Genomic DNA, 16,623 nt, shown 5'->3' with positions numbered 1-16,623 from the left:
AGCATAAATCGTCATTTAGAAAGGCATGGGTTAATCAAGGACAGTCAGCATGGATTTGTTAAGGGAAGGTCATGTCTCACTAAGTTCATTGAATTTTTTGAAGAGGTCATAAGGGGGGGTCAATGAGGGTAACGCATTTGATGTAGTCTACATGGATTTTAGCAAGGCTTTTGACAAGGTCCCACATGGCAGACTGTTTACAAAAGTAAAAGCCCATGGGGTCCAAGGGAAAGTGGCTAGTTGGATCCAAAATTGGCTCAGTGGCAGGAAGCAAAGGGTAATGGTTGATGGGTGTTTTTTCGACTGAAAGGCTGTTTCCAGTGGGGTTCCGCAAGGCTCAGTACTAGGTCCCTTGCTTTTTGTGGTATATATTAACGATTTGGCTTTGAATGTGAGGGGTTTGATCAAGAAGTTCGCAGATGGTACAAAAATTGGCTGTGTGGTTGATACTGAGGAGGAAAGCTGTCGACTTCAGGAAGATATCAATGGACTGGTCAAGTGGACAGAAAAGTGGCAAATGGAATTCAATCCAGAGAAGTGTGAGATAATGCATTTGGGGAGGGCAAACAAGGCAAGGAAGTACACAATAAATGGGAGGATACTGAGAGGTGTAGAGGAAATGAGGGACCTTGGAGTGCATGTCCACAGATCCCTGAAGGTAGCAGGACAGGTAGATAAGGTGGTTAAAAAGTCATACAGGATACTTTCCTTTGTTAGCCGAGGCATAGAATATAAGAACAGGGAGGTTATGCTGGAACTGTATAAAACACTGTTAGGCCACAGCTTGAGTACTGAGCACAGTTCTGGTCACCACATTACAGGAAGGATGTGATTGCATGAGAGAGGGTACAAAGGAGATTTGTAAGGACTATCCAAAGATTGGATAGGCTGGGGTTGATTTCTTTTGAACAAGGGAGGCTGAGGGGAGATTTGATTGAGTTATATAAAATTATGACAGGACTAGATAGGGTGGATAGGGTGGACCTACTTCCCTTAGCAGAGGGGTCAGTGACCGGGGGCATAGATTTTAAGTAATTGGTAGAAGGATTAGAGGGGAGCTGAGGAGAACTTTTTCACCCAGAGGGTGGTGGGGGTCTGGAACTCACTGCCTGAAAGGGTGGTAGAGGCAAAAACCCTCAACTCATTTAAAAAGTACTTGGATGTGCACTTGAAGTGCCGTAACCGACAGGGCTACAGACCAAGTGCTGGAAAGTGGGATTAAGCTGAATAGCTCTTTTTCGGCCGGCATGGATGTGATGGGCCAAATGGCCTGCTTCTCTGCCGTAACTGTCTATGATTCTATGATTCTATGAATTACACAATGCGTAGTGGCAGAAATCATGGTGTATAACTTTTCATAGAAGATAACATAACACACATCCCGTAATTTCAATAATTATATTACCACAACTGGACGATGCTAACCTAGTGGCTCTTATGTCTAAGTCAATAATGAACTTAAGTACCTATGTGATGCAGTGTAATATGACACAATATAATATTGTACCATTTTACTTTTCAATGTATTCAGAATACAATCAGTCAAAAGCACAACAAATGAAAGTTCATTCGATCACACACCTTGCTATGAATCCAAATTAAATATTAATTCAGAGTAATCACTAGAAATAAAATATAAACTTTTATTGTCCTATATTGCACATGTAATCCAATTACATTGTATAAAAATGTTAAAATTGCATAAACCCATTAATACATATTTATTTTCTGTTTCCAGTATCTGGTCTAGAAGTGAGATTGCATACCATTCAGTAGAGAGTAATTCAGCAACATTATTTCTATTGTAGACTAAACAAACTTCAGAATTTAAGTAAATAACCTAGTTTAGCAAACAGCAAAAATACGATTGATTGAACCAATGGCACTGAGCATATGACTTTATAACACAGGGCACAGCAAGTAAGTTACAGTACAAGGCAGGGAGCAAGAGCAGTAACAGTTAAACATTGGTTTACACAAAGAATACTAGTTCTAAAGCCTTACCAGTAACACCAATAACTGCAAGAACAGGGTAGTAAATGCATTCTATCTGAAAGATTACTGGGTATCCCATTTTCTGTGAGAAATTTCTCTTGCTGTGGACTCGGTGATTCTGACTCACCAAATATAATGATATGTTCAAAGGAGCCATTATTTATATTGGAGAGAACCCTCCAGTGAGACAATTAGACTGCTTGAATGATCAGTGATATTAGTTACAGTCATTTGAACAAACAGTCAACCAAACACTTTTATTCCAAGGTTTATTATGCATAGAATCAATTTTGAGGAATATTATGAAACAAATGACCATAATTTTATTTTGACATTTCTTCATTTCTTCAGAAAAGAAAATTCAAAGCTATGTTGGTAGCAATACTGCTATTGTTATATTGAAATGAACATCCACTCAGTTCCTGCTCAGCTTCATATACACTGCATGCAGATGTATGAACATTTAACTGTGGGAGTGTTGCTTTCCAAATTAAATTGGGGATTTCCCTTCAAGTCGTACCCCACCCTGACATGGACATATATCACTGTTCCCTCATCATCAGTGGGTCAAATCCCTGTAATTCCCTTTCCAGCACCATTGTGAGAGCACCTTCACCACAGGGACTGCAGCAGTTCAAGAAGAAAACCCACCTTCTCAGGGCAACAAGAATGGGCAATAAGTATGACCTTGCCAGCATCACCCACATCCTGAGTACTAGTTTTAAAAAATTCAATCCCTGGAATGAGCAAAGTTAAAGACTGCTCCTGCTTTTTCAACATGATGATATTTTTCAAAATTAGAGTCTTACGAAGTCAAGATAAAAACGTTCTACACAGTTATTGTGGCAATAGACTACTGAGAACAGAATTAGCAGGATACATACTTTACAATTGGTGACATAATAGCATAGTAGTTTCAGGCAGGAGAAAACCTTTAGCCCATCTAGCCCACCTATCCACAGTGTTCCCTTGGTGCAATTCTACCAACTCTGAATTCCACATAATCACCTTTCTGTTGTAACAATGACAGTTTTCGATATACACAAAATATCTTTTGGATGAGACATTAAACCGAAGTCCCATTTGGTCCACGCAGGTGGACGTAAAAGATCCCACGGGGCTATTTCAAGAAGAGATAAGGAGTTCTCCCTGGTGTTCTGGCCAATATTTATCCCTCAACCAACATCACTAAAACAGATAAACTGGACATTTATCTCATTGCTGTTTGTGGGACCTTGCTGAGCGCAAATTGACTGCCACATTTCCCTACATTACAATCATTTCAAATCAAATCAATCAAATCAAACCAAATCAAATCCATTCCTTCAAGTCAGGTCAAGTCAAATCAAATCAAATTATATCAAATCAATCATGTCAGATCAAATCAAATCAAATCAAATCCACCAGTCAAAGGCAACCCAATAAATTCAACCCAATCCAATCCAAATGAAATCAAATGAAATCAAGTCAAATCAAGTCAAGTAAAGCCAAATCAAATCAAATCAAGTCAAATCAAACTAAAGCAATCCAATCTAATGCAATCCAATCAAATCATGTCAAATCAAATCAACCAAATCAAAACAAATCAAATCAAATCAAATCAAGTCAAATCAAATCATGTCAAGACAAGTCAAATCAATGAAGTGAAATCAAATGAAATCAAGTCCAATCAAATCAAATCAAATTAAATCCACCTGTTGAGTCCAAATGAAATCAAATCCAATCCAATGCAATCTAATCAAATGAAATCAAATCCACCAGTCCAGTCCAAATCTACGCTAATCAGAACATATCAAATCAATTCCAATCCAATCCAATCCATTCCAATCAAATCTAATTCACCAGTCTAGTTCAAACCAATTCAATCCAATCCAATGCAGTCCAATCAAATCAAATCAAATCAAATCAAGTCAAATCAAATCAAATCAAATCAGTCAAACCAAATCAATCAAATCAAGTCAAGTTAAGTCAAATCAAATCAAATCAAGTCAAATCAGTAAAATTAAATCAAATGAAATGAAATCAAGTCAGGTCAAAACAAATCAAGTCAAATCAATCACATCAAATCAGATCATATCAAGTCAAGTCAAGTCAAGTCAAATCTTGGACTTGTGTATAGGGATTACAATTTTGAAGTTTGTGGATGAATCAAAACTTGGCAATGCAGTAAATAGTGAGCAAGATATTAGCAGACTTCAATATAAATGCGATTTATAAATGCGATTTCATATCGAGAATTTCATTTCCAACAACGTTCACCTGAGGAAGGAGGAAGCCTCCGAAAGCTTGTGAATTTAAAATAAAATTGCTGGACTATAACTTGGTGTTGTAAAATTGTTTACAACAGACTTCAAGAAGACATAGGCAGTCTGTTGAAATGGACAGACACATGGCAGATGCAATTTAATGTGGATAAGTGTGAAGTGATCCACTTTGGGAGGAACAACATTGAAAGGCAGTATAATTCAAAAGGAAATTGGACATGTACTAGAAGAGCACTAATTTGCAGGGTTATAGGGGAAAATCTGGGGTGTGGGATTAAATTGGACAGCTCTTTGAAAGGGGTGCAAGAGCAGAGGGATGTGGGGGTGCATATTTACAAATCTTTGAAGGTGGCAGGGCAAGTTGAGAAACCATATGGGATACTTGGCTTTGTAAATAGTGGCATTGAATACAAAAAAAGAAGTAATTTAAATCTTTACAATCACTGGTTAAGCGTAAGCTGGAGTATTGTGTACAATTCTGAACGCCATTAGAAAGGATGTCAAGGCCTTGGAGATTTACCAGGATGATACCAGGGATGAGGGACTTCAGTTATGTGGAGAGATTGAAGAAGATGGGATTGTCCTCCTTAGAGCAGAGGAGGTTAAGAGGAGACCCGATAGAGGTATTCAAAATTATGAGGGGTTTTGACAGAGCAAATAGAGAGAAACTGTTTCTTCTGGCAAGTGGGTCGGCAACCAGAGGTCATAGATTTAAAATAATTGGCAAAAGAACTAAAGGGGAAATTAGGAGAATTTTTTTTCACACAGAGGGTGTTAAGATCTGGAAAGCACTACCTGAAAGGAGTGGCAGCAGATTCCATAGGAACTTTCAAAAGCCAATTGGACATGTACTTGAAGAGCACTAATTTGCAGGGTTATGGGAGCAAAGCTGGGGCATGGGATAGGAACATAGGAACGGGAGTAGGCCATTCAGCCCCTCGTGCCTGCTCCACCATTTGATAAGATCATGGCTGATAAAGAATACGCAGGCAGAAAGGAAATGGGTGACCGCCAGGCAGAGTAAAAGGACTAGGCAGGTAGAGCAGGAGTCCCCTGGGGCCATCTCATTCTCAAACAGATATTCTGCTTTGGATGCTGTTGGGGGAGATGGCTTATCAGGGGAAAGCAGCAAGAGCCAGGTTCGGGGCACCATGGGTGGCTCTGCTGCACAGGAGGGGAGGAAGAAGAGTGGCAGGGCTATAGTGATAGGGGATTCAATTGTAAGGGGAACAGATAGGCGTTTCTGCAGCCGCAAACGTGATTCCAGGATGGTATGTTGCCTCCCTGGTGCTAGGGTCAAGGATGTCACGAAGCGGCTACAGGGCATTCTGGAGGGGGAGGGTGAACAGCCAGTAGTCGTGGTCCATATTGGTACCAACGACATTGGTAAAAAAAAAAGGGATGAGGTCCTGCAAGGTGAATTTAAGGAGTTAGGAGATAAATTAAAAAGCAGGACTTCAAAGGTAGTGACCTCAGGATTACTACCGGTGCCACGTGCTAGTGAGTATAGGAACAGGAGAATAGACAGGATGAATGCGTGGCTGCAGGGATGGTGTAGGAGGGAGGGATTTAGATTCCTGGGACATTGGGACCGGTTCTGGGGAAGGTGGGACCTGTACAAGCGTGACGGGTTACACCCGAGCAGGACCGGGAGAAATGTCCTCGCGGGGGTGTTTGCTCGTGCTGTTGGGGAAGGTTTAAACTAGAGTGGCAGGGGGATGGGAACCTGAGCGGCGAGTCAGAAGGGAATAAAGTTGAGAGCAGCAAGAGAGGGGAAGACCCAGGGGAAATCTACAATACAAATAGTACAAACAGTTATTCAAGATCAAGTGAAAGGGAAAAGCATAGAGCAGCGGAAAGAAAGTGTACTTTCGGCACTTTAGGCACGACAGATAAAATGAAAACTAGAAGGCGTAAGGCGATTAACCCAGCATCAACGCTGTGGCAGGGGGTTGGGAACCTGAGCAGGGAGACAGAGGAAAGCGTATCAGGAAGGGACAGAAGGTATGGAGTAAAAGGTAAAGTGTTAAAAAAGGAAAAAGCAGGAACTAAGTGTCACAAAACATATTTGAAAGTTCTTTATCTGAATGCACGTAGCATTTGTAACAAAATGGATGAGTTAACGGCACAAATAACGACGTATGGGTATGATCTTGTGGCCATTACAGAAACATGGCTGCAGGGTGACAACGACTGGGAATTAAATATGCCAGGGTATTTAACTATCAGGAAGGACAGGCAGGAAAGAAGGGGAGGTGGGGTGGCTATGTTAATAAGGGAAGGAATCACTGTAATACAGAGAAAAGATATTGGGAAAAAGGATCAGGATAATGAAACAGTTTGGGTAGAGATAAGGAATAATAAGGGGAAAAAAACACTCGTGGGCGTAGTATATAGGCCTCCTAATAGTTGCAACTCTGCTGGAAGAAGTATTAATCAGGAAATAGTCGGGGCATGTACTAAGGGAACAGCTATAATTATGGGGGATTTTAACTATCATATTAACTGGACAAATCAAATTGGGCAGGGTAGCCTTGAGGAAGAGTTTATTGAGTGCATCAGGGATGGATTTCTTGAGCAGTATGTAACTGAACCTACCAGGGGGAAAGCCACCTTGGACCTGGTCCTGTGTAATGAGCCAGGATTAATTAATAATGTCCTAGTTAAGGATCCCCTTGGAATGAGTGACCATAACATGGTTACATTCCAAATCCAATTAGAGGGTGAGAAGGTTGGTTCTCAAACAAGCGTACTGAGCTTGAATAAAGGAGACTATGATGGTATGAGAGCAGAATTGATTAAAGTGGACTGGGAAAATAGTTTAAAGGGTGAGACGGTACATGAACAGTGGTGTTCATTTAAGGAGTTATTTTACAACTTTCAAAAAATATATATTCCACTGAGGAAAAAAGGGTGTAAAAGAAATGACAGCCATCCGTGGCTAAGTAAAGAAATTAAGGATAGTATCCGACTAAAAACAAGGACATATAAGGTAGCCAAACTTAGTGGGAGGATAGAAGATTGGGAAGTCTTCAAAAGACAGCAAAAAGTAACAAAAGGATTGATTAAGAAAGGGAAGATGGATTATGAAAATAAATTAGCAAAAAATATAAAAACAGATAGCAAGAGTTTCGACAGTTATATAAAAAGAAAAAGGGTGGCTAAGGCAAACGTAGGTCCTTTGGAGGATGAGACCGGGAAATTAATGGTGGGAAACATGGAGATGGCAAAAATGCTGAACAAATATTTTGTTTCAGTCTTTACGGTAGAGGACACTAAGAATATCCCAACACTGGACAAACAGGGGGCTATAGCGGGGGAGGAGCTAAATACGATTAAAATCACTAAGGAATTGGTACTTAGTAAATTAATGGGACTCAAAGCGGATAAATCCCCTGGACCTGATGGCTTACATCCTAGGGTCTTGAGGGAAGTGGCAGTAGGGATTGTGGATGCTTTGGTAATAATTTTCGAAAATTCTCTGGACTCGGCAAAGGTCCCGGCAGATTGGAAAACTGCTAATGTAACACCCTTATTTAAAAAGGGTAGTAGGCAGAAGGCTGGAAATTATAGACCAGTTAGCCTAACATCTGTGGTGGGTAAAATTTTGGAGTCTATTATTAAGGAGACAGTAGCGGAACATTTGGATAAACATAATTTAATAGGACAAAGTCAGCATGGCTTTACGAAGGGGAAGTCATGTCTGACAAATTTGCTTGAGTTCTTTGAGGATATAACGTACAGGGTGGATAAAGGGGAACCAGTGGACGTAGTGTATTTGGACTTCCAGAAGGCATTCGACAAGGTGCCACATAAAAGATTATTGTTCAAGATAAAGAATCACTGGATTGGGGGTAATATTCTGGCATGGGTGGAGGATTGGTTATCTAACAGGAAGCAGAGAGTTGGGATAAATGGTTCATTCTCGGACTGGCAACCAGTAGCCAGTGGTGTTCCGCAGGGGTCGGTGCTGGGTCCCCAACTCTTTACAATCTATATTAACGATTTGGAGTAGGGGACCGAGTGTAACATATCAAAGTTTGCAGATGATACAAAGATGGGAGGGAAAGTAGAGAGTGAGGAGGACATAAAAAACCTACAAGGGGATATAGACAGGCTGGGTGAGTGGGCAGAGATTTGGCAGATGCAATACAATATTGGAAAATGTAAGGTTATGCACTTTGGCAGGAAAAATCGGAGAGCAAGTTATTATCTTAATGGCGAGAAACTGGAAAGTACTGCAGTACAAAGGGATCTGGGGGTCCTAGTGCAAGAAATTCAAAAAGTTAGTTTGCAGGTGCAGCAGGTGATCAAGAAGGCCAACGGAATGTTGGCTTTTATTGCTAGGGGGATAGAATATAAAAACAGGGAGGTATTGCTGCAGTTATATAAGGTATTGGTGAGACCGCACCTGGAATACTGCATACAGTTTTGGTGTCCATACTTAAGAAAAGACATACTTGCTCTCGAGGCAGTACAAAGAAGGTTCACTCGGTTAATCCCGGGGATGAGGGGGTGGACATATGAGGAGAGGTTGAGTAGATTGGGACTCTACTCATTGGAGTTCAGAAGAATGAGAGGCGATCTTATTGAAACATATAAGATTGTGAAGGGGCTTGATCGGGTGGATGCGGTAAGGATGTTCCCAAGGATGGGTGAAACTAGAACGAGGGGGCATAATCTTAGAATAAGGGGCTGCTCTTTCAAAACTGAGATGAGGAGAAACTTCTTCACTCAGAGGGTAGGTCTGTGGAATTTGCTGCCCCAGGAAGCTGTGGAAGCTACATCATTAAATAAATTTAAAACAGAAATTGACAGTTTCTGAGAAGTAAAGGGAATTAGGGGTTACGGGGAGCGGGCAGGAAATTGGACATGAATTTAGATTTGAGGTTAGGATCAGATCAGCCATGATCTTATTGAATGGCGGAGCAGGCTCGAGGGGCTGATTGGCCTACTCCTGCTCCTATTTCTTATGCTCTTATGTTCTTATGATCTGTGATCTAACTCCATATACCTGCCTTTGGCCCATATCTCTTAATACATTTGATTGCCAAAAAACTATCTATCTCAGATTTAAATTTAGCAATTGAGCAAGTATCAATTGCCATTTGCAGAAGAGAGTTCCAAACTTCTACCACCCTTTGTGTGTAGAAATGTTTTCTAATCTCGCTCCTGAAAGGTCTGGCTTTAATTTTTAGATTGTGCCCCCTACTCCTAGTATCCCCAACCAGCGGAAATAGTTTCTCTCTATCCACCCTACCCGTTCCCCTTAATATCTTATAAGCTTCGAACAGATCAAACCTTAACCTTCCAAACTCCAGAGAATACAACCCCAATTTGTGCAATCTCTCCTCGTAACTTAACCCTTGAAGTCCGGGTATCGTTATAGTAAACCTACGCTGCACTCCCTCCAAGGCCAATATGTCCTTCCAAAGGTGCGGTGCCCAGAACTGTTCACAATACTCCAGCTGCGGTCTAAACAGGGTTTTGTACAGCTGTAGCATAACCTCTGCCCCCTTGTACTCTAGTCCTCTAGATATAAAGGCCAGCATTCCATTAGCCTTCTTGATTATTTTCTGCACCTGTTCATGATACTTCAATGATCTATGTACCTGAACCCTTAGGTCCCTTTGGACATCCACTGTTCTTAACTTTTTAAATTGGACAACTCTTTCAAAGAGCCGGCATGGGCACATGATCTTCATACATGTCTGATTAAATCTGTACAGATCAGTAGCTATAAATCTGGAACCGTCCCTTTCATTGATTTTAAATCTCTGATTATTTTAACATAGGTTTAGTAAATGTAAATATAATAGATGCGAATTGAAACAGTAAAGTTATTGCTCAGCAGAGTTACCAGCTGCCTGCTCTTCTTCTCAGCTGTGGGTTGAGTATGGAAGAGGAGAGAAGAGTAGGAAATAAATTAGAAGATGGGGGCAATGAACAAAACTTGTCTCAAAAGTGTCCTGACCTCTCTTCTAAGATGCAGCAACAGCACAGTATGAGGCATTGGGCACCAAGAGGCACAGAAACTCTATTGTTAAGGTAAGGGTCAATTCGTGCAGGTGCTGACATCAGTGCCTAGATTCTAGAACGGTCCCAGCAGATTGGAAGGTAGAAAATGTAACCCTGCTAATCAAGAAAGGAGGGAGAGAAAAAACAGGGAACTACAGGTCAGTTAGCCTGACATCAGTCATCGGGAAAATGCTGGAATCCATTTTTAAGGAAGCAGTAACAAAACTTTTCTTTTATTCGTTCATGGGATGTGGATGTTCACTGGCGAGGCCAGCATTTATTGCCCATCCCAAATTGCCCTTGAGAAGGTGGTGGTGAGCTGCCTTCTTGAACCACTGCAGTCCATGTGGTGAAGGTTCTCCCACAGTGCTGTTAGGAAGGGAGTTCCAGGATTTTGACCCGGCGACGATGAAGGAACGGCGATATATTTCCAAGTCGGGATGGTGTGTGACTGGGAGGGGAACGTGTAGGTGGAGTTGTTCCCATGTGCCTGCTGCCCTTGTCCTTCTAGGTGGTAGAGGTCGCGGGTTTGGGAGGTGCTGTCGAAGAAGCCTGGACCAGTTGCTGCAGTGCATCCTGTGGATGGTACACACTGCAGCTACAGTGCGCCGATGGTGAAGGGAGTGAATGTTTAGGGTGGTGGATGGGGTGCCAATCAAGCAGGCTGCGTGGTCCTGGATGGTGTCAAGCTTCTTGAGTGTTGTTGGAGCTGCATTCATCCAGGCAAGTGGAGAGTATTCCATCACACTCCTGACTTGTGCCTTGTAGATGGTGGAAAGGCTTTGGGGAGACAGGAGGTGAGTCAGTTAGAACATCATAATATGATTACGCAGAGTCAACATGGTTTTATGAGATGGAAATCATGATGAAAAATTTATTAGAGTTTATTGAGGATGTAACTAGCAGGGTAGATAAAGGGGAACCAGTGGATTTTGTATATTTGGATTTTCAAAAGGCATTCGATAAGGTGCCACATAAAAGGTTGTTACGCAAGATAAGGTCTCATGGGGTTGGGGGAAACATACGAGCATGGATAGAGGATTGGTTAGAGGGCAGAAAACAGAGAGTAGGGATAAACGGGTCATTTTCAGGTTGGCAGGCTGTAACTAATGGGGTACTGTAAGGATCGGTGCTTGGGCCTCAGCTAAAGTAAAAGGTACAACTTTATTGTAACACTTATAACATACAAGTACTGTAACAGACAAACAAACAGTCAATCACAAGCTCACGTCCTTCTGCCCGTCGGCTGGTAATTGAGCCTGTAGTTTCCCAGGCACCGCATGCACTCCCAGTCCTCAGCGAAGTCCTCCGAGTCTGGAAAGTCCACGATAGTTATACTGGGGCGTAAACAAGTGTAATTGTGGCGGACGGCCGGGTCAAACAGCTGGTAACCTCAAGGCGTCTTGCACGATGTAAACACGAGGGTACGGTAGCATAGTGGTTATGTTATGTTACTGGATTAGTAATCCAGAGACCTGGACTAATAATCTGGAGTCATGAGTTCAAATCCTGCCACGGCAGCTGGGGAATTTAAATTCAATTAATTAAATAAAATCTGGAATTAAAATACTGGTATCAGTAATGGTGGCCATGAAAACCCATCTGATTCACTAATGTCCTTTAGAGAAGGAAACCTGCGTCGTGACCCGGTCTGGCCTATATGTGACGCCAGACCGACAGCAATGTGGTTGATTCTAAATTGCCCTCTGAAATCGGCAAGCAAGCCACTCAGTTGTAAAATCACACTTAAAAAAAAGTCACAATAAGAATCAAACCGGATGGACCACCCGGCATCGGACCACTAGGCACCGGACACGACAAAGGCAAACCAAGCACAGTCGACCCTACAAAGTCCTCCTCACTAACATCTGGGGACTTGTTCCAAAATTGGGAGAGCTGTCCCACAGACCAGTCAAACAACAACCTGACACAGCCATACTCACAGAATCATACCTCTGCAGCCAATGTCCCAGACTCTTCCATCACCATCCCTGGGTATGTCCTGTCCCACCGGCAGGACAGACCCACCAGAGGTGGCAGTACAGTGATATACAGTCAAGAGGGAGTGGCCCTGGGAGTCCTCAACATTGACTCTGGACCCCATGAACTCTCATGGCATCAGGTTAAACATGGGCAAGGAAACCTCCTGCTGATTACCATCTACTGCCCTCCCTCAGCTGATGAATCAGTCCTCCTCCATGTTGAACACTCCTTGGAGGAAGCACTGAGGGTAGTAAGGGCACAGAATGTACTCTGGGTGGGGGACTTCAATGTCCATCACCAAGAGTGGCTTGGTAGCACCACTACTGACCGAGCTGGCCGGTAGACTGGGCCTGCGGCAGGTGGTGATGGAACCAACACGAGGGAGAACCTTACTTGACCTCGTCCTCACCAATCCACCTGTCGCAAATGCATCTGTCCATGACAGTATTGGTAGGAGTGACCACCGCACAGTCCCCGTGGAGATGAGGTCCCGTCTTCGCACTGAGGACACCATCCAACGTGTTGTGTGCCACTACCACCGTGCTAAATGGGATAGATTCAGAACAGATCTAGCAGATCAAAACTGGGCATCCATGAGGCGCTGTGGACCATCAGCAGCAGCAGAATTATATTCCAGCACAATCTGTAACCTCATGGCCCGGCATATTCCTCACTCTACCATTACCAACAAGCCAGGGGATCAACCCTGGTTCAATGAGGAGTGTAGAAGAGCATGCCAGGAGCAGCACCAGGCGTACCTAAAAATGAGGTGCAAATCTGGTGAAGCTACAACTCAGGACTACATGCATGCTAAACAGCAGAAGCAACATGCTATAGACAGAGCTAAGCGATTCCACAACCAACGGATCAGATCAAAGCTCTGCAGTCCCGCCACATCCAGTCATGAATGGTGGTGGACAATTAAACAACAAACGGGAAGAGGAGGCTCTGTAAACAACCCCATCCTCAACGATGGCGGAGTCCAGCACGTGAGTGCAAAAGACAAGGCTGAAGCGTTTACAACCATCTTAGCCAGAAGTGCCGAGTGGATGATCCGTCTCGGCCTCCTCCCGATATCCCCACCATCACAGAAGCCAGTCTTCAGCCAATTCAATTCACTCCACGTGATATCAAGAAACGGCTGAGTGCACTGGATACAGCAAAGGCTATGGGCCCCGTCAACATCCCGGCTGTAGTGCTGAAGACTTGTGCTCCAGAACTAGCTGCACCTCTAGCCAAGCTGTTCCAGTACAGCTACAACACTGGCATCTACCCGACAATGTGGAAAATTGCCCAGGTATGTCCTGTCCACAAAAAGCAGGACAAATCCAATCCGGCCAATTACCGCCCCATCATTCTACTCTCAATCATCAGCAAAGTGATGGAAGGGTCATCGACAGTGCTATCAAGCAGCACTTACTCACCAATAACCTGCTCACTGATGCTCAGTTTGGGTTCCGCCAGGACCACTTGGCTCCAGACCTCATTACAGCCTTGGTCCAAACATGGACAACAGAGCTGAATTCCAGAGGTGAGTTGAGAGTGACTGCCCTTGACATCAAGGCAGCATTTGACCGAGTGTGGCACCAAGGAGCCCCAGTAAAATTGAAATCAATGGGAATCTGGGGGAAAACTCCAGTGGCTGGAGTCATACCTAGCACAAAGGAAGATGGTAGTGGTTGTTGGAGGCCAATCATCTCAGCCCCAGGACATTGCTACAGGAGTCCCTCAAGGCAGTGTCCTGGGCCCAACCATCTTCAACTGCTTCGTCAATGAACTTCCCTCCATCATAAGGTCAGAAATGGGGATGTTCGCTGATGATTGCACAGTGTTCAGTTCCATTCGCAACCCCTCAGATAATGAAGCAGTCCGAGCCCGCATGCAGCAAGACTTGGACAACATCCAGGCTTGGGCTGATAAGTGGCAAATAACATTCGCGCCAGACAAGTGCCAGGCAATGACCATCTCCAACTAGAGAGAGTCCAACCACCTCCCCTTGACATTCAACAGCATTCACCATCGTGAAATCCTCCACCATCAACATCCTGGGGGTCACCATTGACCAGAAACTTAAATGGACCAGCCATATAAATACTGTGGCTACAAGAGCAGGTCAGAGGCTGGGTATTCTGCGGCGAGTGACTCACCTCCTGACTCCCCAAAGCCTTTCCACCATCTACAAGGCACAAGTTAGGAGTGTGATGCAATACTCTCCACTTGCCCGGATGAGTGCAGCTCAAGAAGCTCGACACCATCCAGGACCACGCAGCCCGCTTGATTGGCACCCCATCCACCACCCTAAACATTCACTCCCTTCACCACTGGCGCACAGTGGCTGCAGTGTGTACCATCCACAGGATGCTCTGCAGCAACTCGCCAAGGCTTCTTCAATAGCACCTCCCAAACCCGCGACCTCTACCATCTAGATGGACAAGAGCAGCAGGTACATGGGAACAACACCACCTGCACATTCCCCTCCAAGTCACACACCATCCCGATTTGGAAATATATCGCCGTTCCTTCATCGTCGCTGGGTCAAAATCCTGGAACTCCCTTCCTAACAGCACTGTGGGAGAACCTTCACCACACAGACTGCAGTGGTTCAAGAAGGCGGCTCACCACCACCTTCTCAAAGGCAATTTGGGATGGGCAATAAATGCCGGCCTCGCCAGTGATGCCCTCATCCCATGAACGAATAAAAAAAATGTAGCTGCTGACAACACTTGTGATATGTCATATAGTTCACCCTTATGTTACAATTCATCCGTTGACATATCATTTCATTTTAACAAATGTTGGTAAGCATTAATAACTTTTTCAAGAGCTATAGTACGTAGTAGCAACCGATAGACCTTACAACCGATACAACAAATAACAAGTAACACAAGCAAGGTAACACCGAGGAGCACCACCATGGGATGAAGTAATATTGCCAGGGCTGCATTGGCTTTGGGTGACCAGCCTTTGAAGACATCCCACCAATGGTGAACGGTAAGATCGTGTAACTCGTCAGTCACACGAAGCAACTCGTTCCCAGAGTAGGTCATGGCCACCATTGGCGGAGCAAACACTCATTTTCACAGCTCAAATGAGCCTTGACAGCCTGGTTTCTTTCCAGAAAGTTTGTTAACTTTTCTAGTGTGATTGTCGGTGGAACCGTGGTGATGCCGTGTACTTTACGGTATATTTGGATGTTGTGCCACTTCCCTATCAAATACAATATACACATTTATGAAGCATTGGTTAACAGGAGGGTCCATTCACCTTGCGTTTACATATACAGGCGTGGCACTTGTAATACATACATGGTTTTGGCCTATTTCATGTAAAATGGTACTGTTTACTGGTTGTTCCGTCCAATAGCATGTTCCGACACTGTGGCTTGTATACTTGTGTGAGTAAAGGACACACTTGCCAAAAAGGCCATATTTGACAATCAGTGCCATCATGAGTTCTATTGGAGGGATCAAGCCAGGTACCACAGAGGTCTGCTGTCCATAACCGGGTGCCAAATAGCTGGGGTAAGGCTATAAAGTGGCACCACAGTGTGGTGGTGCTCATATTAGCCACTAACATGGTGAAATTACATCCCTTTTGGTCACATCCAGTATGGCTTTCATCCGGTCGTACGGTCAAGTTACGTTCTGCTAATCATAAGAGTGAGGACCACTTACGGGCGTTAGCAGAGAAGGCAATGCATTCTAGCTCTACCCATTGCTCCTCCCTAATCAGAGCATGAAGCAAACAGTATGTTTTGTTAAGTGCCTTTGTCATGTTTTGGTCCATCATCAGTTGTCCCCATTGTGTGTTATTATTCGACCGCCAGATCATAACGTCCGAAAGCCATCCGGAGACGGCATTGGCATTCAAGGGTTTGGTCCATACGTCTGACAGTCGTACAGCATCTTTGGTCAATTGTCCAGCCTTGGAAATTTTGTAGGCCAGGGTCTCAATATCCATGGCGTTAAGCGCACCTATTCCGGTGCCCATTCCCCCAAGATGGTGCCAAACATGTCCCTTCTTCCTCGTTGTGGGGTTTTCTCTAACTTAAGAGTCATGTCAAGCCGGTCGCAATAGGAGGGTACTGTGTTAGAGTCATATTGTATCTGTACCGTCAGATTAATGATAGGGTGCTATCAACGTTGGCGTACAGGTGTCATGGAGCCGCTGCATGTGTGGCATGGCCCGCCTGTCGTGGGTATCATTCACGCGTCGGATGCTCCAAATTTGCGCCCAGGTAGTTCAGTTCGTGATCGGGGTGGCATTGCGGCCACCCACTTCCCAGGAGGTACCGTATAATTAGCCTCAATGTCCTCCCACCCGACAGCAGTTGTGTTTGTCAAAAAGATCAATAATTTGGTTC

The 16,623-nt window shown here is 43.9% G+C and overlaps 1 protein-coding gene across 1 annotated transcript in view; it reads right to left on the bottom strand.

Annotated features, from left to right (window-relative positions):
• LOC137331710 (probable G-protein coupled receptor 139) overlaps nucleotides 1-16,250 on the bottom strand; it is a 34,124-nt gene extending 17,874 nt beyond the window's left edge. Inside the window, exon 1 of the mRNA XM_067995698.1 lies at nucleotides 15,935-16,250. Coding sequence (XP_067851799.1) covers nucleotides 15,935-16,250 — 316 coding nt within the window. The remainder of the gene's footprint in view (nucleotides 1-15,934) is intronic.
• Between the last annotated feature and the right edge of the window lie 373 nt (nucleotides 16,251-16,623).

This window comes from Heptranchias perlo, chromosome 13 (assembly GCF_035084215.1).
Source record: "Heptranchias perlo isolate sHepPer1 chromosome 13, sHepPer1.hap1, whole genome shotgun sequence".
NCBI lineage: Eukaryota > Metazoa > Chordata > Chondrichthyes > Hexanchiformes > Hexanchidae > Heptranchias > Heptranchias perlo.
Note: the sequence above shows the minus strand (reverse complement) of the source record. Positions and strands in the feature narration are given on the sequence as shown.